This window comes from Dermochelys coriacea, chromosome 1 (genome assembly GCF_009764565.3).
Source record: "Dermochelys coriacea isolate rDerCor1 chromosome 1, rDerCor1.pri.v4, whole genome shotgun sequence".
NCBI classification, from domain to species: domain Eukaryota; kingdom Metazoa; phylum Chordata; order Testudines; family Dermochelyidae; genus Dermochelys; species Dermochelys coriacea.
The window spans coordinates 247,113,592-247,139,892 of record NC_050068.2 but is presented as its reverse complement, the minus strand read 5'-3'; the positions used below and the strand labels follow the sequence as shown (position 1 = coordinate 247,139,892).

Sequence of the window (26,301 nt, the reverse complement as noted above, 5' to 3'; positions counted from 1 at the left end):
CTATGAATTTTCCCCCATAACACACCTGGGAACCATTAGCTCCATTTTATATATATGAGGAAACTGAGGCACTGAGCATTTATATTATTTGCCCAAAGTCACACAGCAAGGCTGCAGAAACAGAATCCAGATATCCTGAGCTTTAACCAGAAGAATGTCCTTTTTCACCAACTGCAGTGCCTAGGGTACACCAGAAAAATAAAATTTTCCTGCTAAGGAAAGCTGTAATAGCAAAAAAAAGGCATGGCTGTGAAGCTGCTCTACCTTTGTTATAACCTCAAAACACCCAGCAATGATTAGCAGCAGATAGAAAATTAGCACGTGGTGACATTTAATGATCTGCTGCCATATCTCATTCACAGAAAAGAACAGCTACAAAAAAAGGTTCTTTTTCAGAGTGTACCCAGTTGGAAGCAGTTATTCCTTTGCCGATATATTATATTCAAGATATTTGTTCTATTGATGAGGCCACTATACCAAAATGGATTCTAGACATAGGATTGCAGCAGCATCTGGAAGGTCACTGGGATTTGGTAAGGCACAAATCACTAGTACAGAAATATAAACATATGTTCCCTGGCCCTATCAGGTAACTGTAGGTCACTGTGTCTGTCCTTGTAGAATCAAAATGTATGTCCCTCATCCACAGTTCTGTACAGCACTTATAATTGTTAAATATGCAGATAGTTATGAAGCACTCAAATATAGCTGCACACAATACTCTGTTTAGGAATGTATAATAACTAATATATTAGGAACAGTAAGTTTCAGAACATATCAAATTTGTACTTACAGAAGTAGGATTATATCATGCCAGAATCTCACTCAGTATATACATATATGGATTTAGAGGATGCCATTACTGCCTATAATTTCAGGTCAAAATATCTTCTCAATTATGTGCCCTACCTGTATATTAGTGGGTGATATACAATATTTCATATAGCACTTATATGTGAAAAGTGCTTTGAGATCGATGGATAAGTAAGCATTACTGTCCCCATTTTACAGAAGGGTGAATGGATGCAGAGAGAACTTAAATGATGTGCCTAGGCTCACACAGTGAGTCAGTGGCTAAAATGGAATAGAAGGCAAGATCTTCCCCTATTGTAAATCAGCATAGCACCATTTATGTTAATGGAGCAATGCCAATTTGGCCCAGATTGAGGATCTGGTCAAGAATCCTGACTCCTAGTCTGCTCCCTTATCCACTATATCATATTGCCTCCCAACTGGTGGGGTCTAATCACTCATTTTAGTGCTCTAAAAATGCATGTACCATAGTCTGTAAATGTGTAGCTCACTTGCACTTCCATACATCCTTCAAAGCCATGTATATTTGCAATTACATGTATATTTTTTAAAAGAACCCTCTTCAAATAAACCATATATGCTCACTCCCAGAACAACGTGTTTAGCATATGTTTCACATACACTTTTTGCGGTTGGAAACATATTTGACAGAATAGGAAGTGATGTTATGCTCATGCATTTACAGATGTGGCTTTTTATGGTCTGCATAGAATAGATTACCCTGTTTGTAGGAAATCCATTACATCCAGACCCCTTCTCCTCATTCAGGCCTTATGTAACCTCTTTACCTTATGATTGAACTAATCTTATGCCTTTAGTCATCTCATTTTCCTTAACTATCTACTAGATGTTCATGAACAAGGTACCTGTCAACCATAAAAGGATACTTACTATATCATACAATGCCCTGTAATAGAATCATATATAATTTGCCTATATTACCATTAGAGGTCAGACAATATAGCATGACGAGATGTAGTATCTCTAACAGGACTATATGTCCAAATATATCTAGCAAGAAAAGCATATTACAAGTGTAATACATATATAAGAAGAAAAAGACTTCCTTTTCCCATCAAAAAACAAAACTGTATTCTTGAAACCTCATAACATTAGATACCAATATAGTGGTTAAGCAAACACAATTCTATAAAATATAAAGCCTATTTGAGTATGGATCTTCTTTGAAAGTATAAACTAGCACAGAGTTAAAGGTCCCAATCCTCACAGTGCCTCAAATCTATCCAAAATTGAAAGAGTTAACCAATCATGGGTTGCCATCACTATTGAGGTAATATTTTACTGGAATACTTTCTTTATACATTTAGCACAAGAAAACAAAACCTTCTGACATTTTTGTCTCAATGAGAAATGCAGCCCCAACCTTGGGGTATACATATGGAAGGTATCAAATTTTAATAATATCTGAAATCATGAACAGCTACTTCCCTGAAATACATTCTTAGGTTACATACTATCATACATTGCACAAAAAGTGAAAAGAAGGGAAATATTTTTTTAAAATTTGGTACCAACTTCTTAATATGCACAGTTGCCTGTGGGCTCCTTGGTCTCTGGTTCTTGAATATTGCTTAATATCTGTAACTGATAACTCTGCCAAAACACAGCAGATAGATTTGTCTGCTATGAAGGTATGTATGGTTTTAGTTAAGGCAGACCATTATAAGCGTTCTCTATCCACTGTGTAATGAATCAGTTATGTTTTAACCAGGTTTTAACTTTAGTGGTTATTAGGCATACTAATGTATTACAAAGGAAATTTAGGTTTACTTACAATTACATAAGATGTAAAATAATAAGCAAAAGACCTGTGTATAAATGGTCAGTTCACATACATATATTACCAGTGATAAGACAGACTAGTGACTTATTAATACTTGTGAGCTAGCCTTCATAATCTTGTTCCTCCTTAAACATTTCTAATACCTACAAAAGCGTAGGCCTTACATATTCCATATGGCTGCTCTAGATGTTAGAAATAGCATCAACTGTAGCAGGAGAATCACAAGACCCAACAATTCTGAACTTGTATCTGAACACATAAACAAAAAGGAAGGCCTAAATGTAAATGCTGTGGGCCTGCCCCTGCACGCTGAATAGTAGTTACTTGTATGAATAGCAATATTGCAGTCACTGGTGAATAAGGATTGTAGAATTAGGCCCAACATTTACAGTAAAAATCTTGTTCTGAAATGCTGCAGAATACATATCTCTTCTGTTCAGGTACTCTCTTATTCTTTTCAGAGTAGCAGCAGTGTTAGTCTGTATTCGCAAAAAGAAAAGAAGCACTTGTGGCACCTTAGAGACTAACACATTTATTTGAGCATAAGCTTTTGTGAGCTAGAGCTCACTTCATTGGATGCATTCAGTGGTTTTCCGATGAAGTGAGCTGTAGCTCACGAAAGCTTATGCTCAAATAAATATGTTAGTCTCTAAGGTGCCACAAGTACTCCTTTTCTTTTCTCTTATTCTTGTGTTCCTTGGTAGATGTTTCACATACACTGCATTGCAGTTTTATCAAAGCCAAGTCATGTGCACACAGCAAATGTCTCTGTAATGTTAATCCTCCTTGAATTCCTCCAAGGAAACCACCAGGTAAGGCCAAATGATTGGCAGTTTCCATGGAGAGATGCAAGCAGATGTCAAGCCGTAGTGAAACGCACAGTTTGTCACTCGCCTTTGTCACCACCTCCACTGTGAAACCACACTGAGTTTGACACTGCACAGCAGTTTCTAGTTGGAGAGTAACACCTGGTGGATAGAAAGAGAAGCAAGTATTACAAAGTTTTGCATAGGAAAATGCAAGCTTAATTATTAGCATATACAAATGTGACCTGAAATCAAATTTTAAAAGTGAACTGTGGTTAATACTACTAGCAGTCAGTCTGCTGCTCTGGGCTCCAGCAGAATAACAGAAGATACAACAACAACAAAAGAATGGCTATGCAGTAAGACATGCACAACAAGTGGCCAGTATATGTCTATTTACCCTTTTATGGCATAGCCATGCTGCTTCTATACGCTTTCCACCCATAGAGAAGTAGGTCGCTTGTTTTTAAAGTAAACTCATACAACTATAGTGGCACAGTAACTTAGCATATTGATCTATGTGAACCAAGCATGAATGACAGGAAACTTCATCACTTCATAGTGGATGAGCAGCCAGTACTGTACAGAGTCATCCTTCTAGATGAGATCTGGATACACGACCCCTTTATTCTTCACTGAGCCCTCAATATCTCAAGGCTCTGCTGAGAAATTTTAAAAATGGCATTAGTTAACTATTACGGGCATATTTCTAAATATTTAGAAATAGTAAGAAAAAGCAAAATATGTTAACTGTACCAACAGCTCTTTATTGTAGGATACTATACTTACTGCCACAAATGCTATGTCCCCAGCTTGTTGGGCATCATCCATGTTGAGGCCATAAGTGATCTGACAGAACACATTGCACATTCTTTGGACATACTGTTATTGTTGTAAGGCACTTGACCTACTCTCATGTAGAATATGGACATTATTGCTGTGTGAGGCTCTGCAATAGCGTTCCCAACATATCATTTCACCAAGAGGTGTAAATTAGAGAATAATTTATTTAGCCCCAAGATTGTTTAGGATACAGCAGAGGTTCTCAAACTATGGTCCGTGGACCACCAGTGGATAGTTCCCTCTAAGGTGTGTGCTTGGGTTGCCGTACACAAGGGAATGAAGGGCCACCCACCTAATTAGGTGGCTGGATCCTGGAGAAGACGCACATGTAAGGTGAGCTGGTGGCCTTGGAGGGGGAATAGGAGGTAGGTGGGAGGGGGCCGTGGGGTGAGAAGAGGGGGTGGGGGGAATTTGGGACATGCAGGGCTATGGCAGCGAGAAAAAGAGGAGACTTTCCCCAGCTCCAGGGCTGCGGATGCCAGGGAGAGATGGCTCTCCTCCCCAGCTTCAGCTCTGTGGCTGCTGTGGCAGGGGAGAGACACCTTCCCCCCTCCCTCGTTCCCAGCCCCAGCTCAGGGGCTGCCATGGTGGGTGAGAGAGGGAGAGATCCCCACACTCCTTCCCAGACCTAGCTCAGGGGTTGCCGCAGTGGGGCAGAGAGGGCACATCCATCGCATTAGAAAGGTAAGACTACTGACATTAAAATAGGAGTTGTGTGCTTTTATTTGTAGAACAAAAAAGGTTAATTATTATTAAGTTTCTTTATCTAGCACTTTTATCCAAAGTGCTTTACAATAGTTAGCTACCGGCACAAACAACATTTGGAAAGATCATTAAGCGGTCTGCCGAGACCCTCAGCAATTTTCAAGTGGTCCACACAAAAAAAATAAAAATAAAAAAATAAAAAAAATTTGAGAACCACTGGGCTACTGCATGACCATATTTGGCTAGAATGGAAGAGGCAGCATAGCATATGAAACAGCCCCAGAAAGATCTATGACTGGAGAGCATTACCAAATGTCCAGCAGAGCCTGTGTAATCTGCACAGCCCACGTCATGAGCACAGATGTACACCTACTCAGAAAAGCTATTCCCCTCTTCAAGCGTGTGAAAGGCGAACCCAGCCTATGCCGTGTGTGTAGATAGATAGATAGATAGATAGATAGATAGATAGATGATGGTGAGAGCATTATAACAGCTCTGCCTCGGCTAACAGGGAGCACAGTCAATGCATTAAATAACAAGAGGCCCAGGAGAGTGGGAAAAATAAGGAAAGGAGGAAAACATATCAAGGAAGACAAAAATAAATAGGATAGCATTTGAAGCCAGCAAAAGTTGCTGATTAAAAACTAACATCTGCTACTTAAAGTGACACTTGTGCTTGTGATATATTAGGATAGAAACTTCATGCTGAGAGAAATTAATGTTATAGCAATAATTTAGATTCCATCTCCTGTCCACATTCATACCACAAAGAGAGAAATATAAACAGAAAGGTTTGTAATAAAAAATTATGTCGACTCGGGGACAATAGTTGTGAAAGCATTGGATGAAATTCTGTTAGAATAGAAAAAAAATTCTAAATGTTCTATCGACAGCAAAAAGACATCTATGGGTTTGGCTAAGGACTTTCTTGACTTGTATATTTTCATATATGTTGGTCCTTAGACATGAATGTTCTTCAATAGCAGAATACATTCTATTTTGGAAGCTAATTCTCCTTTCGCAAACATGTTCTGACACATTTCTATAAAACTTTTTCTCCAAAGATTAGTAGTAGTAATAATTGATTTTCCACACCTAGAACTCAAGTATCTTGGCATATGACTGCCAGGATCTCCTATGTCACCCCTGCATTAATATTACTTTTCACTTACATAGCACCTTTCATCTGAGACTTACAAAGCACTTTACAACAGTGGGGAGGTTTCATCATCCTCAGATAGCTAATGGGGAAACTAAGCCATAGAAAGGTAAGGTTGGAGAAAAAAGTGTCCCTGTGGTATTGTGACTGATTGCTATTATTATTATGTATTGATTGTTAAATGCCAACAGTGTGATCTTCAGTGTCAAAAACACAAAAGAAGATATGGTCCCTGCCTTGAGGGACTTACAGTCAAAGATCCAATCATGTCAAAACACCTAAGTATATACATAATAACGTTTCTCACATAAGTAGACTGTTCAAGTAAGCAAAGTTATTCATATGCTTAAATGCTAGGCAGGATTGGGGTTTACGGGTCCTAATTCTGCATGAGATTCTGCAAGTACAGATCCCCTGAACATGTGCAGAGGCTCATTGAAGTCATGGGTGTAAGAGTCCCTGCTATCAGGTTTGGATGCAGAATAGGGAGCATGGGAAAGGATGTTAGGCCCCTGCAGTTTTGCCAGAAATGTTCCTCATATATGACTCAGAAGTCTGTGCTTACTGAGACAATCAAAACACACAGTAGACATTCAAACTGTAAAAGCATAGGACAGGCGACTGTATTTGCCAGAAATGCTCACAGCTAGATCCCTAAATATAGTTCCAGAAAACTCAAAAGGCTGAACATAATATAAATTCCTCTGCTCATATAGGGTCAAATTCAGGGGTGACATAAATGTTGTGTGTAACACATAAGCTAATCAGCCTGTCACACATTGAGTGCATGGAAGTGGGGGGTGTCTGGCAGGAAACACAACCAGCAGCTGTATATTAGATGATGTTGGAGAAAGCAAGCTTGACACTGGCTTATCTTGCACTTTTTTACACCCTTCTTTCAGTTTCTTTTTCTGCTAAAACCCACCCTTCCACTCTCTTATCATGTAAGTTACACCAACTTGCCCTCTCTTTTCAAAGTGCAATGTTCACCACCATTTAGGTTTCCTCTGACTAAAGTGCACAAGGATGTGTCAATATTTTTCTCTTTGGCATTTTTTTCTACAAAAGGGCAGAATTTCAGCCATAATATTTTAGCATTTGGAATTCCTACTGAGCAATGTCAGTACTATAAAATGTATTTTAATGGTAAAAAAACCCATATCTGGACTGTGTCTTAGGTTAGCAGTTAGATGTTGATCCAGATATTGCTTTAAGTGTGGTGATGGTGAAAAGTCTTATTGTGAAAATATCATCTTGTTACTTTACACATGTGTATCATCTTGTTACATTCCCTATGTGTCCAAATCTTATTTGCTTACTGGCAAAGGATTTCACCATAGTCAGAATGGCAAAGCCAACAGAGTTGTGAAAAAGAGAGCTGCATTCTATTACAACTCATTCATTATCAGCCAAACTATGAGCTAAATTCTTCTGAGTGTTACTTTCAGCTACACTGAACAATCACACACTTTAGGATCAGACCTCTATCTCTCTGATGCAAGCCTGAGGCTACCTGATGTTTAACTTTAATAACAACAACAGTGTTACAGCCAATTTAAAGAAATTATTCTGAAGAATGTGTTGTACTTTCTTCCCTTTTGCATTTCAGAGAGGTAGCTCAGTGGACTAAGCCTCAGATATTAAATACTTAGGTTTTATCTACCTTAGGTGTTTGCGTTGATTCTACCAGTCAGTAAATAGTTACCAATATAGATGCACTGGTGCAAACCCTTAGTGCACAATTTGTACTAGTTGAGCTCATCTTGGTTTTGAGCAGGGGTAAGCTTCATTGGTGCAAATTACAACTTTGTTTACACATGTGGTTTGCATTGATGCAATTACGCCAGTGCCTGACCACTGATCACTGAAATCTGGGTAAATTCCCAATGCAGACAAGGTCTTATGCATCCTGAACATGCTTGTTTAACTCAATCCAGGGTCAAGTGATTTCTTCATTTTTCCAAGATAGATAAACTCATGGAGAATATATAATTCCCTATATGTATTCTTTTACTGGAATTTGTAGTATAGGAGTTTCCTTGGTGCAACCTTCCCCAAAAATGCAAGTCTCAAGGAATCCACTGGAAGAAAGAGCCATTCACATAGTGGCCCTGTGCCACATTGGTTCTTAGGAAACCCTATCTCCTCCAAAGACTTCATCCAGGAACGCTCATACTGGCTGCTGTACCTGGAAATTCCCTCATCCCACTGTGGTTTCCACAGCACAGGGAGGTGAGGCACAAAAGTTAATACTGCTCTGTCATTACTAATTTTAATTTGGAGCCTTGGTTTCCCCAAACCTTCCATGTGCAGATTCCCAACTCCTTGGAGGGGCTTCCATGAGGTGTTGGAGAAATGGAAAATTATGTCACAGAAGCAGGACTTCCTCTTCCAGACTCCTTGGGTGAAGGCCTAAGTGGTTTTAGCACTTTCTAGCCACAGAGATGGAGAAGACAATTTGGACCTGTGCTTTTGTAAACCTGAAATAGTCAAAGCAGTCTATCGAGCATGTTGGCATCTATAAATGATATTGATACAGAAGAGAATTCAAGGCTGCAAGAATACTTGTTTCATGAGATGATTGGTAAGCCTACCATACTGATTTAGGGTTTGATCCTGCAAACCCTTACTCATGTGAGTAGTCTCACTGATCTTACTGAGACTAATTATGTGAGTATTGATACACTCAGTTTGCAGAATCAGGCTCTTATTTAGTAACTGCTTCACTAAGTGATATGTTATGGGGTATTAGGCATTGCCAAGGATTACAGGCAGTGAGAAGCAGCACCAGCCCAGGGAGGCACATGGATGTATTCATTTCTATTTCAAGGAAGCAGAATACCATTCTTCTCTGCTGCAGGAGGGGAGCACAACTACTCTTACACTTCTTTATAGGGTGCAGCCCCAAGTGAGCTGTAGCTCACGAAAGCTTATGCTCTAATAAATTTGTTAGTCTCTAAGGTGCCACAAGTACTCCTTTTCTTTTTGTGAGCCCCTTACTTAGGGATTCATGGGCCAGTGCAGAGAGGGTGGGGCCATGGCCTCATCTCATTCTGGTCCCTTTTGTTGTGCCAAACACCCTTGTGGGAATAGAGTGAACAGTTCTTGACCCTCCAAATGCAATTCTGCTCTCAGAAAAGTGAGGAGAGGAGAACGTTGTATACCCCCTCCTTCCCTCTCTCTATGCATATTATATTAGGGCCAAGCAAAAGGATAAGAATAAATTTATTTCCAACAGCAACAAACTCTATTCAATCAAGTCATCAAAGATTCATGCAGCTGAAGAAAGGATTTATTTCCATTTTCTATGTTGATAAATTATGGGTTCAAATTGGTGGGAGAAAAAAAAATCTTTGTTCTGACCATGATGAGGTGAAACAATTGCTTGATGCACAACGTGCAGAGAATACTTCAGAATTTCCTCTCCAGTGATTTTAATGGGAGACAAAGTGTATCAAATCCGTTAGAAACGTAGCAAACTACTGAACGAAAATAATTATGTTCCCCAGTTTTCACACCTGTCACTCCAAGAACTCTGGTAACATTTTAATAACCGTACTGAATTTAGAGTGGTGTTAAGAATTTAGTGTATTATTTCCTGAGATGGTTTGATTTCTCTCTCTTGAGAAAAGGATTTTACATTAGATTGTATTTTGCATTTATGTTTGCTTATTACCTCTAATATAACTATTGTCTTTAATGAATTCTATGGTGCTATGGCTCGAGGTAGTATATGGTAGATTTCTTCTTTGACCAAACAGATGTAGTTCTCTCTTGAGCAAACAGAGCTTTTAAAATAAAGTATGGAGGGGTATAAATAGGTGCCTGTGTCTCCTGCTTGTTTTTTTAATTGGATAATTAAAACAGTTGGATAATCTTTGATTCTAGAAAATTTGAATAATTTATTGTGCTTATTTTATTCCTTCCTACCTTTATGATTTATTTATTTGTTGAAACATATTATTGCCCTTTTTTGACCTGAGCAGCTAGTCGTCATTTCAGGGCCCTTGGGATGTTCTGGTTGGAAGTAGAAATTGATGGAATCTGGTACTTTCTTTGATATATTTTTATTTACAAAGAATGTACAAAGTCCTGTCTCTGAAGGAAACAAACAGCAGAAAACAGTTTCAGTTGCTGAGAGCACCAAAAGCACTCTTTTCAGCCTGTACCCTGAACCAAAAACCTCTCCCCAGGTTTCTTCCAGGTTCACCCATAGTTCTTTAAGCTGCTCCTTTAGGTAGTCAGGCTCTCTCTCTCTCTCTCAGTTATTCTGTTCTGCCTTCCTTCCCACCCCACATACCCCCTTCCTACCCAAAATAATACTCAGTCAATGCTCCTGGGCAGGTTCACAAACTCCTTTTGTTTTAGGTGGGAATTTTCACTCAATTCATAACAAGGCTCCACCCAGCTCATGACAATTTAAAGAAAAAATGTTATTTAAGCTAGATATTTATATTTAACAAAAGAGAAATTCACTCTTGTGCAGAGGGCTTTGCACCACTTAAGTAACCACGGAAGCCTTCGAAAAAGGGTGTGAGTGGGAGACATAGCACAAGGATGAATTTAATTTCATCAGAAGTAATGGGGCTGGAAGCAAAGCAGCATTAACTTCTGGCACAGCCACTTACCAACCTTCTTATGCCTGGCCTCAGCACCTTTCTGCTGCCTGCTCCAATCTCATGGGGGATGTATGAGCATTTCCCATGCTTCTTCCACATAGTCAACCTGCTACAGTCCCACTAATCAGTGCTCCCCAATTCTTATTTACCTGAAGTACATACACAGAGTAGGGAATGGCATTCAGATTAGAGAAATGAGTGTAAGTGAACTATTGTGTCTGCCTCACCATCTCATGCAAACGAAGCAGAGCTTCCAATTCTCTATTTTTTGCATGGATTTTCTCTTTTTTTGCCCATTTTATAACAAAGTTGCTGTTTTAAAATATTTACACTTTTCCACACAATAGTTGGAGAAGTTGCACTTGAAATATTTCTGGTTTCAAAAGTGCAATCTCCATATGGCACTGTTTGCCATATCAGGCTAGAAAGGGATGACTGATAGAGGTAGGGACTGCCTCAAACACTGCCTCATAAATATAAACTACAGTACTTGGTTTCAAAAATCAGTTACATTTACAAAGTGGCAATTTATCACATTGTTTCTAAAACACAAGCACTTACATTGTGTTCAGTGGTGCGGAAGGTAGTGTCTATAACCGGTAGACATCATCCCAGTCTATAAAGAGTTTAAAATCTATGAGTCAGACTCTGTAGATCTGGGCTGTCCCACACACTCTATGCCACGTGGGTCCACTTGCAAGATCCTGCCCTAAATTTTAGACTGGAAGCAACAATCGAGGGACAAAAGAAAATAGGGGGGAGCTGAATGAGGATGTAAATATGATGTTGGTGTCACTCTGTGCACAATTTTAGCAACTTGATTTTCGTTTACATGTTAAATGGTTTGCTTTTGTAGGTCTTGTGCCAAGTACCTAGGAGTCCCTTGGATGAGGTTTAGGACAGTGGCTTGGTTGAGCAGGTTTTTGGAGTCTGTTCCAGATACCAGGGGCAGCTTAGAAAAGAGAGAATTGGGTTTCATTGGCTGCTACTTGGATGTTTCAGAGTAGCAGCCGTGTTAGTCTGTATTCGCAAAAAGAAAAGGAGGACTTGTGGCACCTTAGAGACTAACAAATTTATTAGAGCATAAGCTTTCGTGAGCTACAGCTCACTTCATCGGATGCATCCGATGAAGTGAGCTGTAGCTCACGAACGCTTATGCTCTAATAAATTTGTTAGTCTCTAAGGTGCCACAAGTCCTCCTTTTCTTTTTACTTGGATGTTATAAACTTCAGTTGTCTACAGAGTCTCTTTAGGGAAATGGGACATATAAGTCTCGGTTTTCTAGCAACAACAAAAGAGATGAGCAGCCTTCTCAGCCCTTTACTTCAAACAAATCAGGGCAGGGGCCGAGGCAGAGTTACAAGGGCGCAAGCAGCGGGGCGGGGAGCCCGCGAGAGGGTGGCGCTTAAGAACCCTTGAGCCAGGCACAGCACTGCGGCAAGCGCTCACGCCCTCAGGCTCCGGAGGCGCATGCTCAGTGAGGCAAGCCCGGAGGCGCATGCGTAGTTGAGTGGCCTTTCTCCGTTTGGGTGGAAGGGGCGGACCGAAGGAAACCCGGAAGCGGAAACGCTGCGGGGAAAACCGCTTTTCCCTTCCGTTAGGCGGATTCCCCTTCCCCGTCTCTGTTTCCGGCGCAGAGCGAGAGCTGCGGGCCCCGGAGTGTTGGGTTATAACCGCCGCTCGCCTGTGTCCCCTCCCGTGGCAGAGCGAGAGCCGGCCGGAGAAGGCTCCCTCCCCGCGACCTGATTCGCGCTGCCCCGCCTGCCCCTCTCCGTGTGGGTGCTGGGCCCTCGCCGCTCCCGCGTCTCTGTCAGGCGGCCGCGATGTCTGACAAGGAGTTTATGTGGGCCCTCAAAAATGGAGACCTGGATGAGGTGAAGGACTATGTGGCTAAGGTAAGAGTCGGGCGGGGCCCTGGGGGGGGGAGCAGCGCCCCGACTGTGCGCTTGGGTATAGTGGTGGGTGCGAGAGAGAGAGCATAGGCCTCCGCTAGCCCCACGTTGCCGGGGGCCAGGCTGGGCGCTTGCAGGGGTGACAGCGCTGTGGGGAGCGCGGGGTGTAACAGGCCCGGCGGCGAGGAGCGAGCGGGGCCGGGAGTTGTTTGCTGCCGGGCGCGCGGCGCCCAGAGGCGGGGAGGAGCGAGCGGGCCTTGGCGCGCGCGCGCGGGGAGGTAGGTGTCCGGGCCTGGGGGGTTGCGCGCGCGCGCCCCCGGGTAGCGGCTGTACGCCCTGCCCAGCGAGCTGAGGGCTAGCTCGATGCTGGGCTCTCCTGACTTACCAGGACTGTCTCTACGGCTTTGGGCTGGTCTCGCTCCCATCCTGAGGATTGGGGCCCCAGCAGTACCGAGCATGTCCCTTAGATGCAGGAGAAGGGTAATAAACATCTGTGTAGTTACTGTAAGGCCTTCCTGTGCACTCCAGGGATGAACTCTGCCCTCAAGCTGTTGCTGCTACCATTGAGGATTGGGAATTGCACACATTGGAGGTGGGGGAGGGAATTTTGCCTTGACAAATCTTCAAGATGTTGTGGGAGGTAGATGTGCTCTCTACCAAGGTGGTAGAGATGATTCTAGCAGAGTTTCTCAAACTCATTGCATGGACCTGCATCTTAGTGTCTTGCAGGCCATCTTTCCTCCTGACAATTGCTTCCAGTAAATACTTCCCTAATATTACATGTATCTTTATTGTAGTATAGGCAATAAGTGTTTTAATTTCTCTGAAAAAGGTAATTGTCTTTTGATAATTTATCTCCTCTTAACTTGAAGTAGTCAGACACTAGGTTGGTTTGATTTTTTTGTTTCTAGTAGCTTTTGTAGGCCTCCAGGTTGTTGTTTTCAGTGAATATCCAGGGTATCTGCAAAAACTGTTGAAAGGAGCCAGCACTGTGTGAATAGAGAGCTCTCCATGGGCCACTGTTTGAACACCTGTGAAGAATGTCAGATATACGTTGATGCTTTAGCAATCTCCAACTTTAGGAGCAATCTTGAAATGGAAAGTAATTAAAATGGGGGAAGACCTGTTTTGTTTTTGTTTTTTTGCTGCTGATTGCTGCTGTTTATTCTTCCTTCCCACCTCAATTTGAAGCCACCTTTATTTTTTTATGTTGAGCGCTTCTGATAGAGCATACTAGCTAGTGATAGAAAGACTTGACTTAATAGATGTAGTGACTCTTTCTTTCTCCCCTACCTATTAGTTGTGTCCATCAGATTGTTGTGAGGAATTTTTTTTCTTCTCCTCTCTCCGGACACACATTCTGCCTCTTTGGTCCTCTTCCTTCTGTCCATTGCTTTCCCACCACTAGCATGATGTAGCCCTCAAGAATCTTACCAGACTCACGTAAACTTTATATTACTGTAGCAGAGATTTCCACTCTGTATGAGAGAATGCTTTTTACTGGCTGTGCACTCAGAAAACTGAGTACTGTTCATTTTCCCCCTTCACCTCAGTCCTGGTGACTCCCATCAGCACTTCTGAAAGTCTTCCAGCTGCCCTAAACAAAGCCATCCTTTGTTCCAGTTTGTTGTTATTCTAATCTTAATTATGCACATTACCTCCAATGCTGCAGTCATGCCCTTTCTTTTCATGTAAGGAGCTCAATCTTCTACCATGTTAATAACTGATTGGTAAATGTTTTCAAGCCCTGACAGAAAACTACAAATAATCATGAAAGACAAGTGTTGGGGTGGGCTGCACCAGTGTGGTACAGAAGCAAAACCTTGTTGAGAAGCTCAGGCTCCCCTCCACTTGTGGCCCTGCAGGTTTTAAAGATTCTGTACCCTGGATGTGCAGTTCTCTTTTACGTCATCCACTGGGCTGGCTATTAGGCGTTCAATATAATTTAAACTACACACTTTCATTTTCTGCTTAGAAGTGAGAAGGAGCCATAGGCCAATAATGTCATTGCTGTTATTTAGCCGAAGTGTAGCAGCACTAGAGTCACCTGTCTGCATACTTGGAAAGACAACACTGCATTGGCTTATGTTCAGTTAATATTCGGAATGTTATTGGTCTAACTGTAAAGATCAGAAATGTTCATTATTTAAAATGAAAGCTTAAATTCTGCAGAAGTTGAGGGCTTAGGCCTCTGTGTTTGCTAGTGAAAGCTTCCCATTGGCAAGTAAATGTTTTAATCCTTCCTTAGCGTTTCCTTTATGCTTAACATTGTTATGTTCAGCAGCTGCAGTCTTCTGTTTTGACTCTTCTATTTCGATTACCTAATTTTTACTAGAGATGGAGTTCTTGTGCTTTATTGTATAGGCCAGGGGTCAGCAACCTTTTAGAAGTGGTGTGCCGGGTCTTCATTTATTCACTTTAATTTAAGGTTTCGCATGCCAATAATACATGTTTTTTAGAAGGTCTCTCTCTATAAGTCTATATATTATATAACTAAATATTGTCATATGTAAACAAGATTTTCAAAATGTTAAGAAGCTTAATTTAAAATTTAAATTAAAATGCTGATCTTACGCTGCCAGCCCGCTCAGCCTGTTGGGGGCCTGGGGTTCTGTTCACCTAGGCCGGCAGCTGGCTGAGCGGGGCCTATGGCCGGGACCCCAGCTGGTAAGGGGTAGGCAGCCAGAACCCCAGACCGGCAGTGGGCTGAGCGGGGCTGGCAGCCGGGACCTCAGACTGGCAGTGGGCTGAGCAGCTCAGCCCGCTGCTGGTCTGGGGTTCTGTCCGCCAGCTTCTGCCAGCCAGGGTCCTGACTGCCAGCCCCAGTCAGCCTGCTGCCGGTCTGGAGTCCCAGCCCTGTCAACATAGAGTAGGTACCTACCTTCTCCCTGGTTCTAGCCATTCTCTTCCTCTCTCTGCACTGAGATGAGGGTGGGAGTGTGCTGAGAACAGGGCTGGGGGTGAAAGAGCAGGCTGGGGGTTGGGATGCAGGGTCTGACCAGGAGCTAGAATGAGGGAGGGGGCTCAGGATGGGAGTGGGGATGTGGGGGAGTGCAGGAGTCAGGGCAGAGAGCTGGGCATGTGGGCTGGGGTCGTGGGGGTGCTCCCAGCCCCCTGCCCTGAGCGGCTCACAGCAGGGGGCTGGCGGGGATATGCCCTGATTCCACCCCCTTCCCCAAGGTCCCTGGAGCAGAGACCATGCTGCGGCTCCGCTTTTACCTCCCACTCCGTAGCAAGTGCCGTCAGCTGCAGGGAGGGAGAGAAGGAGGGACAGGAACTGAGCACGCTGGGGGAAGAGGCTGGGGGAGGGGGAAGCTTGCCTGCCCTGCAAGGAGTGGGTAGGGGGCGGAAAAGAGCGGGCTGGGCAAGATTTTTAGTGGCACGTTGCTGTCTGCCCATGTCCGGCAGACAGCAGCATGCCATTAAAAATTGGCTCGTGTGCCATAGGTTGCAGACCCCTGGTATAGGCCATTGGATAAGAAGCAACAGCAAATTTTTACTTTGTTGCACCCTTGTTCCTTGGCTGTCTATGGCTAATCATTTCCCTTTTCCTTTTTGAAAATGAATAGTGTCTATTGGCTTCAGATATGCCTTTGCTGGAGATTGTAGGATGGTAAGAATTCTGTGTGATCTCTCCCTCCTGCCTTACCCACTCAAATTCTTAAAATTCCATTACAGGAAGGACCATGGAATAAGGTCACTGCTGTTGTGTTGAGAACGGTCCTATGTGCAGTAATGTAGAAGTGATTCTCCCTGGGCAGAAGGGAACCCAAACAGAATGGAGAAGTGGACGGCATACATGGGGAAATAAATGACTACTCAAAAGAAGTGAATGGGGGGGTTAGCTTTCTGGCAGGGCATATACAGCTTTTACAGGGCTAGGTAACTTTCCCCCTCTCTTGGAACAGGAGTACTTCTGTATTTCTTTAGTAAAGGATTTGGGTAATGTTGTTGAGTCTGTTATTCTAGCCTTAATCACTGGATGGATGGATGGAAGTACTGGTGCAAACATTTTTATAATAATCTTTTGATCTATACTTATCAAAGCTTCTGTACTTTGATGGCTGAGACTGACATCCTCTCCAGGCTGGCCTGGAACATCACCCATGTTGTTCCCCTCTAAAAATGCTGAAGTTTGTATCCTCATTTGGCAAACCATCTAGTTTACCAGCTGTAAGACAGATCAGCAGGTAGCTTGTGAAACTGGAACTCTCAGCCAGCAAACCAGAGTTGGCTCACTGACTGAGAGTAGTGTAATGGGAAAGTTGGAGATGGGCAACATTTCTAGGTGGCATTCAACTGGTGGGCATGGCTGGTGTGGGATTCTTGGTTAGTGAAAAAAGGTGGTTCAGGCTGCTGTGGAGTGCAGCTAATAGCTATGCTTCCTCCCCCATGATGGGAATGGGTACAAAGAGGGCCTTGGATTGAATTAAGAGAGTGCTAGTGGGGACACAAGACAAGACTAAAACAAGTTCACTGACTTGTGTGGAACACTGCTTCCACCAGTTGATTACAATTGTTTGGAGCATAATATTAGGTCTTAGAATGAGAGAGAACTTGGATCTTTGCTTGCTAAGGCTGTCTCAATGTAATGCAAATCTAACACAAAAAAATTGTTCTAAAGCACTGGTGGCTGGAACTATTCTTCTAACTGGTAAATTTAAACTTCTAAACCAGTTAGAAGAACAGTTCCAGCCACCAGAACCTTGTCATAGATGTTGATCCACCTGGTTTAAACCAAGTTAGATTCCTCCCCCCCTCCCTGGGGTGATGGTAAGGCGTCTACCCTGGGGAAAACAGCCAAAGTTGGCAGGTTTGAGAGTTATCTTTATCCTGCACAGTGTAGCCATAGCCTAAAGTGATGCATCTTCCAATGTAAGTGTGTAGCCGCTCTTTATCACTGGGAGAGAGCTCTCCCAGTGACAAAATAAAACCACCCCAAACAAGGGGCAGTAGCTTCGTCAACAGGAGAGCAGGTCCTGCCAACGAAGCGCTGTCCACACTGATGCTTTTTGTCCTTAAAACTTTTGTTGTCAGGGGTGTGTCTTTTTCACACCCCTGAGCGACAAGTTTTAATGATGAAAATGCAGTATAGACAAAGTCTTGTATTGCTTTTCTTAACTTCCCTTTAGTTGACTGAAAGAGTATTGTTGACAAGCTCCAGAGGGAGCAATGTCAACACTTGAACAGAGGGAGGAAGTAAAATCTCATAAGGGGCTTCTTGAGATAAGGAATCTTGGCAGACAGCTTCTCCAAAAACAAATTGGAAAGACTGAAGAAAAGAGCATGATTTGAAAGCAAATTTAATAGAAAAAGAGTAGCAGAAAGAAGAGATAAGGTAGAGGGGGGTGGGAAGTAGGTGGAAAGGGTTGGTGGGATTTTTTTTTTTAATTTATAAAAGTCGAGGACAAATGAGAACGAAGAAATTAGTTGCTTAATTTTAGATCATGTTTTCAATTTTTTTGAGTTTCTGCTCAATGTATCCACCTCTTTGTTCCCAGGACAAACAGAACTAAACATCATACAAGATATTGTCCTGTCTGCCTTCTTAACGCCACATACTTCTTACACTCGGCCCGAAGTTTCAACATCTTGTGGTCTGTAACATGAGCCAAGATTTTCTTGTGTTCAGTAGTACACTCAGTTACATCTGTACCATCCCAGTTTTCTAAGGGGATGGGGGTTGGAAAAACCTTTTTCCTATTGTGTAATCATGATGGATTCTAATGTTTGTTATTTTGTGGCTCTTAAAATACATTTAATTGTACTGGGCCAATGTAAAATAATTTTCTGTAGTACACAGCGTTGATCATAGTGCATAAAGACAGGTCCAGCCACAACTGGTATGATGTGGAGAAGTACATGTAAACTTGTTTATAATATGAGAAAAACAAAAGTCACTTAAAGATGGGCAGTCAAATAATTCACTTTTTCTTAAAACTGTTAGGTTGTGGATGGCAAACTTAGAGTAGGACATGAATGCAGCAGTAAGGGAGCATCAAGCAAAGCCCTGCAAATGAGTGTAGGAATGGACTATAGAAGAGTTAATACTAACCAGAAAAGCCCTGACAAAAATGTAAATGAAAACACCTCCGTAGCCCATGTGGAGATAGAATATATAGGCTAGAAGTATTAACACAATCCTGTCACTGTTCAACAGTAAATGTTAAACAAGATCTGGGATTTGGCATACAGAGACCACAGCCTGCTTAGTACCATGGCATAAGCATCATTGTATCTTTAATAAAAGATTTTAGAAAAGAAGGAAAAATAGGTAAAGCCTTTGGAAATGAAAGCATTATTTAATGACATCTCTTGTTTCCTTTCTCTTTAGCTGGAGAGAGTTTTTTAAAAGGGGGAGGGGAAAACCTTGTTGACAGTCTCTTAAATGGTGGTAACTGTCCTTTTTGGGAAAAGAAATTAGTTGGTATGAGCTGGAGCTGTTGCTGTTGAAGTCTTTTCATCCCAGTTGGTGGTTATGATTCAGCTGGTGGTTATAGGGATGGTGATGTTATCTAGCTCCCTCTCTCTGGCCTGGTCTGGTCAGGATATTTTTCAGGATCAGGTTAATGAAGGCACGGGGACCCTGGAAATGGGGGCAGTGTTGGTCATGATAGCAAAGCTTATTCCAGTAGTCTGTCTGTCCTTTCCGTTCTTTTGTATGTGACCCACAAAATTTTTCTTTTAAGGACCCTAAAATTGTGTGATGATTGGAATAGCCCATCCCCTCATTATTTTGTCCACCTATTAGGCCTACTATCTGACATCAGTTTTATTTTATTAACTTTTGGCTCCATATCATTTGTTTTTAACGAACATAATTTCAACAGTCCTTGGAGATAACAATGTTGCCTTTTTGGTTTACACTAATTCAGTTTGTCTGTCTGGTTTTTCTTGTACCTGTTCCCATTCACATTCGCTGTTATAGGTTATTGTGACATTTTATTAATGTACTCACAATTAGGGTGAATTTGTAGGCCCAGTTGCCACAACAGTGCCCAGATGGGCTTCCAAGCATGTCCTAAGGTCAAAGGTTTGACTTAATTCAGGGAAAGGCAAGTTCCATAGTTGAAAGACCTTCATAGATATTGCCCTGCCGGAGACCTTTTTTTTTTTTTTTTTTTTTTCTTCCCTCTTCTGTCTGAAACTATCCCTGTATCACACAGGGAAGTTGTAGTCTCTTGGATAGGTAGGTCCCAGGTCATTGAATTCTTTCTTGTAGGTCAAAGTCAATACCTTAAATACCAACTGGAAATCAATAGGTGACTACTGTATACCATAGCAATATAATACGCACATAGTATTTATTGATTAACAATTAGAAAGCTGAATTCTGCACCAACTTCAGTTTCAGGAAGGACTTAAGATCTATTTTAACTCACTTAGAGTACATCGCTTCAAAAGGCATAAAATAGCAAGATCCATATCCAAAATAAAACGTTTCAACTTTCTGGTCATACAAAAGTCAGTGTTGGCCTTTGCTGCCACTTGTCTAGTGACTTTCTTGTGTAGTATCTGTGTGTGATTCTTAGACCAGGTAGCTGGCTTTCATCATACTCAAGGATGGCTAAATAATTTCCAGTTGGCTCAGTTGTTCCCTGATGGCCTTCACCAGCCATGAAGGACATGAGTCTTCAGCATTTTAGTAACGTACTTAGCACCTCTCATAGCTCAGATTCTGAAAGAAACTCAGAGAAGACTAACACACTACTGAGGTTTATTTCACTTGTCACTTTTAATAATTAAGAAAAATCAGCAATTTGAGGTCAATCAGGTTACAGTTCTTACATGGGAAGAAGCATTATATAGGAAGATTTAGGGTTGTGTGTGTGTTGGGGATGAGAGGTAGGGGTACTGATCCTGTAAAGGCTGTGTCATAATGCATGTGCATAAGGGGGGCAAATTTAAGATTGCACAGGCAACCTAAATTCTAGCACTTCCTAACATTCAAGTGCTCGATTTTTTGGTAAGCATGAATGGGGATCAAATTTATGAATTTACTCAATTTAATTTATAGCTAAATATATTTAAAGCTGAAATCTAAGAAGTTGAATCTGCCAATTTGATAAGTGTTGGTCAATATTTGAATCTAATTTAATCAGGGTTGACCCCTCTTTACTGAGTGAGGAAGTACTGGCAAACTGATCATGATGATGCTAGATTCCTTTTAGATCAGGTCTTGAACAGTATTTCTCAAATTGGGTGTTTGGCGCTCTTAACCAACCAACAGTTTAAATCGCTCAAAAGCACTTAATTATAGACTCAACAGTTTATAGATCAAGTTTAGGTACACCAAATGTTCTAAGCATGTACTGAATATGTAACAGTCTTGTGAGCAGTAGTCCTAGACTAGGGTTGAGGTACAGTGATTACACCATGTAACAAATCACCAAAATGTCTGATTACTTATCAATTCTTTAGTACCTTTAATACATTTATCACACTTCCAGTACTTCTCTGAGCAGTAATGCTATTTTAAGGCACTCTTAGGAATGGAATCCCTGTTTGAATTGTTTGGTATGAATTGGAGAAATTTTAAGTAACTGCTTAAAGCTGTATTTTGTGGTTCTTGCAACAATTTACTTAGCCATTGTTTCCCTTTTATAAGCCTATAACATTACGTACAAAAAAATCAAAATATAATTCATTGGAGTCTCATCAGACAGCATGTATACTCACCAAGAAATATTCTGTTAGTTAAAATAACTGAAAGAAAATCTCTAAAATTAAATCTCTTCACTACTTCTTCTCAAGCCCGGTAACTCTTGCAGGGGGGAGATTTGGACCTCATTTCTGTTCCAAATGTCCAGTAACATTTCTAGTTTTGCTGCAGCTTCGGTGGGTTCATCAACTATGGGGTCCACACAGTGGCCTCAAGTTTATATATTCTGTTTCAGGGTCCATTGGAGGAGGGCAATCCACTTCTTTTCTATTGGACTCTGTTTGGGACAGTGTTCTGATTTCAGCTCTGTTTCGTCATCTACTGGATACCAATGGAAGAATCAGTGCAATAAGTTTTTTTCAATTCTTTTATCAGTAGAGCCCTGCAAATCCATAGATATCCGCATCTGTGGACCATTTTTGTGGATTGCAGATCGGATGCAGATACAAGTTTTGTATCCACGCAGGGCTTTTATTGGAGGTCTTTTATGTTTGAAGTGAGTTAAAGATTGTATTTCAGTGTTAATCAGACTATTAACTGGAATCCACATTCATAGCAAGTACTTTTAATATTCTGAAGTTATGTCCTGGTTATCTTTCAGAGCCGCTGTGCCCTTTGGGTTGCATCTAAAATACAATAAAATACCTGTGGCTGGCCCTGATCAGCTGGCTGAGGCTGCAGGGCTAAAAATATCTGTGTACACTTTTGGACCCATCTCAAGCCCAAATGTCTGTGCTACGGTTTTATAGCCCCACAGGCCAAGCCCAGCAAGCCCAAGTGAGTTGATCTGGACTCTGAGACTGTGTTGCAAAAATTTGTTTGTTGTGGTGCAGACTTACCCTGTGTGTTTGTGTTTAAAGTTGAAGGTGGGGGAAGTTCATCTAGGGGTGGTGACCTTTTTGGCCATACATGCTCTATGCAGTTACTTAGAGATACAAAATGGTGAGTTAATATCTTTTATTGGACCAGCTACTTTTGATGAGAGAGACAAGCTTTCGAGCCACACAGAGCTGCTCTTTAGGTCTGGCTGCAGTTACTGAGAATCGTAGTGGATTGATTTAAATCAAAGTGACTTTAATCACTACTCTTTAATCATGATTGAAATCAGGAAGCAGGAAACCTAAATTTAAATGTATTTAATCTTGTTTTGCATTTGTACTTTAGCTTTCTTTCCCCTAAAGAGAGGTTGATTCTCATTGGTTGGTAACCATTAAAACATTCACCACTAATTTAGTCTTTACACGAAAGTTTGTACTTCTTGCTAACCAGGAGTATACACAGGATCTTTACATTTATTTGAGCCATTGTATAGTTTAAGATAGTTGTTTGGATTTTTTTTTCAGTTTTACGTTCATTAATAAAATGATGGATGATTCATTTCTTGCATACTAGATAAATTTCTTAATAGTGATGTGTCAGACTGTATTTGGATGGAAATTGGAATTCAATTACATTCACAAAATCAGCATTTTATAACATAGTTAAATAAAGGTTACATTAAATGTGCTGGATACATAAGAAAAGTAAGTTCATCAAAACATGTTTTGCATTTAAAACTACTTTTATTAAACAAAGAAAGTATTGTCTGTAGTTAGTATGAAGTGAGATGTACTAGTTCTAATCTTGAAAGAAATGATAACCAGAAACAATCAGTTCAGTTCACCAAGTTTTTATTTATAGTTGGATTGAGGAGAAAAACAAGCTTTCCTTTTTAAACTTCAGGTTTATGGAAATGACTGGAATAAACTAGTTGTGATGGGTTCGGTCACAGAGACCCCCTTGGGCCTGTCACCTGACATGCTGGAATTACCTCAGAGCCCATTTTCCCTGCCAGCTTGAGACTCCAGAACCATGCCTTGTTGAACCAGACACGGTAGCCTGCTGCAACACAGACCCAGGTCTGGTCCATGGCCCCAAAGTTGCAGACTTTAACCAAAAACTGCTCAGCAGGTTACCTGCCTCCAGCATCCAGACACCCAGCTCCCTATGGGATCCAAACCCCAAATAAATCAGTTTTACTCTGTATAAAGTTTATACAGGGTAAACTCCATAAATTGTCCGCCTTCTATAATACTGATAGAGAGATGCACGGCTTTTTGCTCCTCCAGGTATTAATCACTTTGAGTTAAAGAAATAAAAGTGATTTTATTAAGTATTAAAAAGTAGGATTTAAGTGGTTTCAAGTAATAACAAAATAAGTTACTAAGCAAAATAAAACAAAACACGCAAGTCTAAGCCTAACACATTAAGAGACTAACTACAGGTAAATCTCACCCTCAGATGTTCCAATAAGCTTCTTTCACAGACTAGACTCCTTCCTACTCTGGGCCCAGTCCTTTCTCTTGGTACAGTCCTTGTTAGTTCCTTCTTTTCACCTAAGATGCCTGCTGGAACTTTCTCATGACTGGGACCACCTCTTTGTTCTCTTCCACCCTCTTTTATATCTTTGGCACAAGGCAGGAATCTTTTGTCTCTCTGGATCCCCACCCGTCCTTCTAAATGGAAAAGCACCAGGTTTAAGAGAAATTCCACCATTCTTCCTGGGATGGCTTACAGGTACACAGGAAGGCTTGCAAGTAAACAGCCATTTACAACCAATTGTCCTAGTCAGTAGAGCCATCAAGATTCTAAACAATCATTAGTGGCCCACACTTTGCATAATTACAGTATTCAGAGTAGCAAACCTGTTAGTCTGTATGCACAAAAAGAAAAGAAAAGTACTTGTGGCACCTTAGAGACTAACAACTTTATTTGAGCATAAGCTTTCATGAGCTACAGCTCACTTCATCGGATGCATGATATAATTACAGTAATACCTCAGAGTTCTTTTATATTTCTAGCTTCAGATACAAGAATGATACATACAAATAGGATGAACATGCTCAGTAAATTATAAACTTTGTAATGATACCTTACAAGAGACCTTTTGCATAAGGCATAGTCCAGTTACATCATATTTACATTCATAAGCATATTTCTATAAAACATTATGGAGTGCAATGTCACACTAGTCATTGAACTGAACTACCTGAATAAAATGAAGTGAGGAATGTTCTCTTTGCTCCTGCAGAAGAGTCTATTGCAGTCAGAAGATGGTATAATCTTCAACAAACTCTTGTTCTAGGTGCTTAGCCAGTGACTTATACCAGTTCGGTGATTTGACTTTCTTTAAAACTTTGGCAGCAAGCATGTACTGCTTAATATTTTTATTTTATTTAAATTACTTTAATAGATTAGATATTAATATAGGTTGTCAATTTTGAATAGGCTTATTTTTAAAAAGTTATATTTAAAAAAAATTTTTTTTTTTACTAAAAATTCACCTTGTTGTTGGTTCCTGCTTATGTGTTTCTACCGTGAAAGCCTTGTAGGATCCTTCATACCTGACCCAAATTGGAATATTTGGAAATGCATTGCTTTACTATATAGCTAGCCCTTCTAGTCAAGGAGGGGTGAATGTTTTACAAGAGGATGTAATGTTTTAGAGCCTTGAATGGGGGTTGTAATAAATCATTAACTCCATTTCACTCATAATCATGTGATAGCAAATTCTTCTTAACAGTAAATTTTATTGCAAGATTTTATTGGAAAATTGATATTGTACATACAACAAATATATTAAACAAGCAAATGATTTTTTTTTTAGAAAGGTTTTCCCATATGAGTTCAGAGCTGAAATTTGTACTCTTTAAGTTTTTGTGAATGGTAGTAAAGTCCATAGACAAACCCTTTCTTATATCCAGTTGGCAAATTAATTCCAAAAAAACTTCAAAAACAGACTCCAACAAGAGACTGCTGAATTGGAATTAATTTGCAAACTGGATACAATTAACTTAGGCTTGAATAGAGACTGGGAGTGGATGGGTCATTACACAAAGTAAAACTATTTCCCCATGTTGTTCCCCACCCCCCACTGTTCCTGAGACTTTCTTGTCAACTGCTGGAAATGACCCACCTTGATTATCACCACAAAAGGTTTGTTTGTTTTCTTCCTTCCTTCCCCCCTCACCCCCCCCTTCCTGCTGGTAATAGCTCATCTTAAGTGATTGCTCTCCTTACAGTGTGTATGATAAAACCCATTGTTTCATGTTCTCTCTGTGTGTGTGTGAGAGAGAGAAAACCCATTGTTTCATGTTCTCTCTCTCTGTGTGTGTGTGTGTGTGTGTGTGTGTGTGTGTGTGTGTGTGAGAATCTCTCCACTGTATTTTCCACTCTATGCATCCAATGAAGTGAGCTGTAGCTCACGAAAGCTTATGCTTAAATAATTTTTTAGTCTCTAAGGTGCCACAGGTATTCCTTTTCTTTTTGCAAAGATAAGTGAAAGCCTTAGCTTTGTCTGGGACCATACTGATATGTGTATGGACAATTAAAAGTCATGCATTTTCTAATTCTCATTATAACCAGACATTTGTTTGCTACACCACTATCTGATGTAGTTTCCCATACATTTTGTGAAAATGGCAGGGGGGTTAACTTTCTGTAGACAAGAAGGCTACTTTTCCATACCAGTAGGCTGGGAACAGTTCAGTAACACTGATATTGGAGCTAGCTTGCTCAGATCTCAACTGTTTCCTGCCACAGATAGGTCTGTCTGCCCTCTGGTCTTGGAGTATTTTACTAAATTGTCATTTGGCACCCAGGTGGACTGAAATACCATTTTCCACTTAGTATATCCCTGCAGGGACAAACAGTCCAAAGCTGCAACAGTGCTTAGTTTTTGGTTAAATTCTGTGCTAACTCTGGACAACCACATCACTAGCATATAGAACTACCAGATGGGCAGCTCATGGTTGTCAAAGAGAATGGGAACTGGAGTATGCTCAGTTGATATGTCAGGTGTGAAGATTTCTTCCCCATCCCTCAAAAATGTTCAGTTATGATACTGTTAGATTCAGAAAAAAGTTCATGGCTTACAGAAAGTTTACATGTAGCCACCTCTAGTAACTGCACTTCAGAATCTTATTTGTTGCTCTACTTCTGATACTCAGAATTATTTTA

At 41.0% G+C, this 26,301-nt stretch overlaps 1 protein-coding gene across 2 annotated transcripts in view; it reads left to right on the top strand.

Moving 5' to 3' along the window:
- The first annotated feature begins 12,144 nt into the window (after positions 1-12,144).
- Positions 12,145-26,301, top strand: part of MTPN (myotrophin) — a 52,266-nt gene continuing 38,109 nt past the window's right edge. Inside the window, exons 1-2 of one of the 2 annotated variants that reach the window (XM_043518544.1) lie at positions 12,280-12,644; positions 13,444-13,473. In XM_043518544.1, the coding sequence (XP_043374479.1) occupies positions 12,573-12,644; positions 13,444-13,473 (102 nt within the window). In that variant the 5' untranslated portion in view covers positions 12,280-12,572. Of the gene's footprint in view, positions 12,645-13,443; positions 13,474-26,301 lie in introns of both variants that reach the window. The other variant, XM_038410085.2, reaches the window with a different exon arrangement.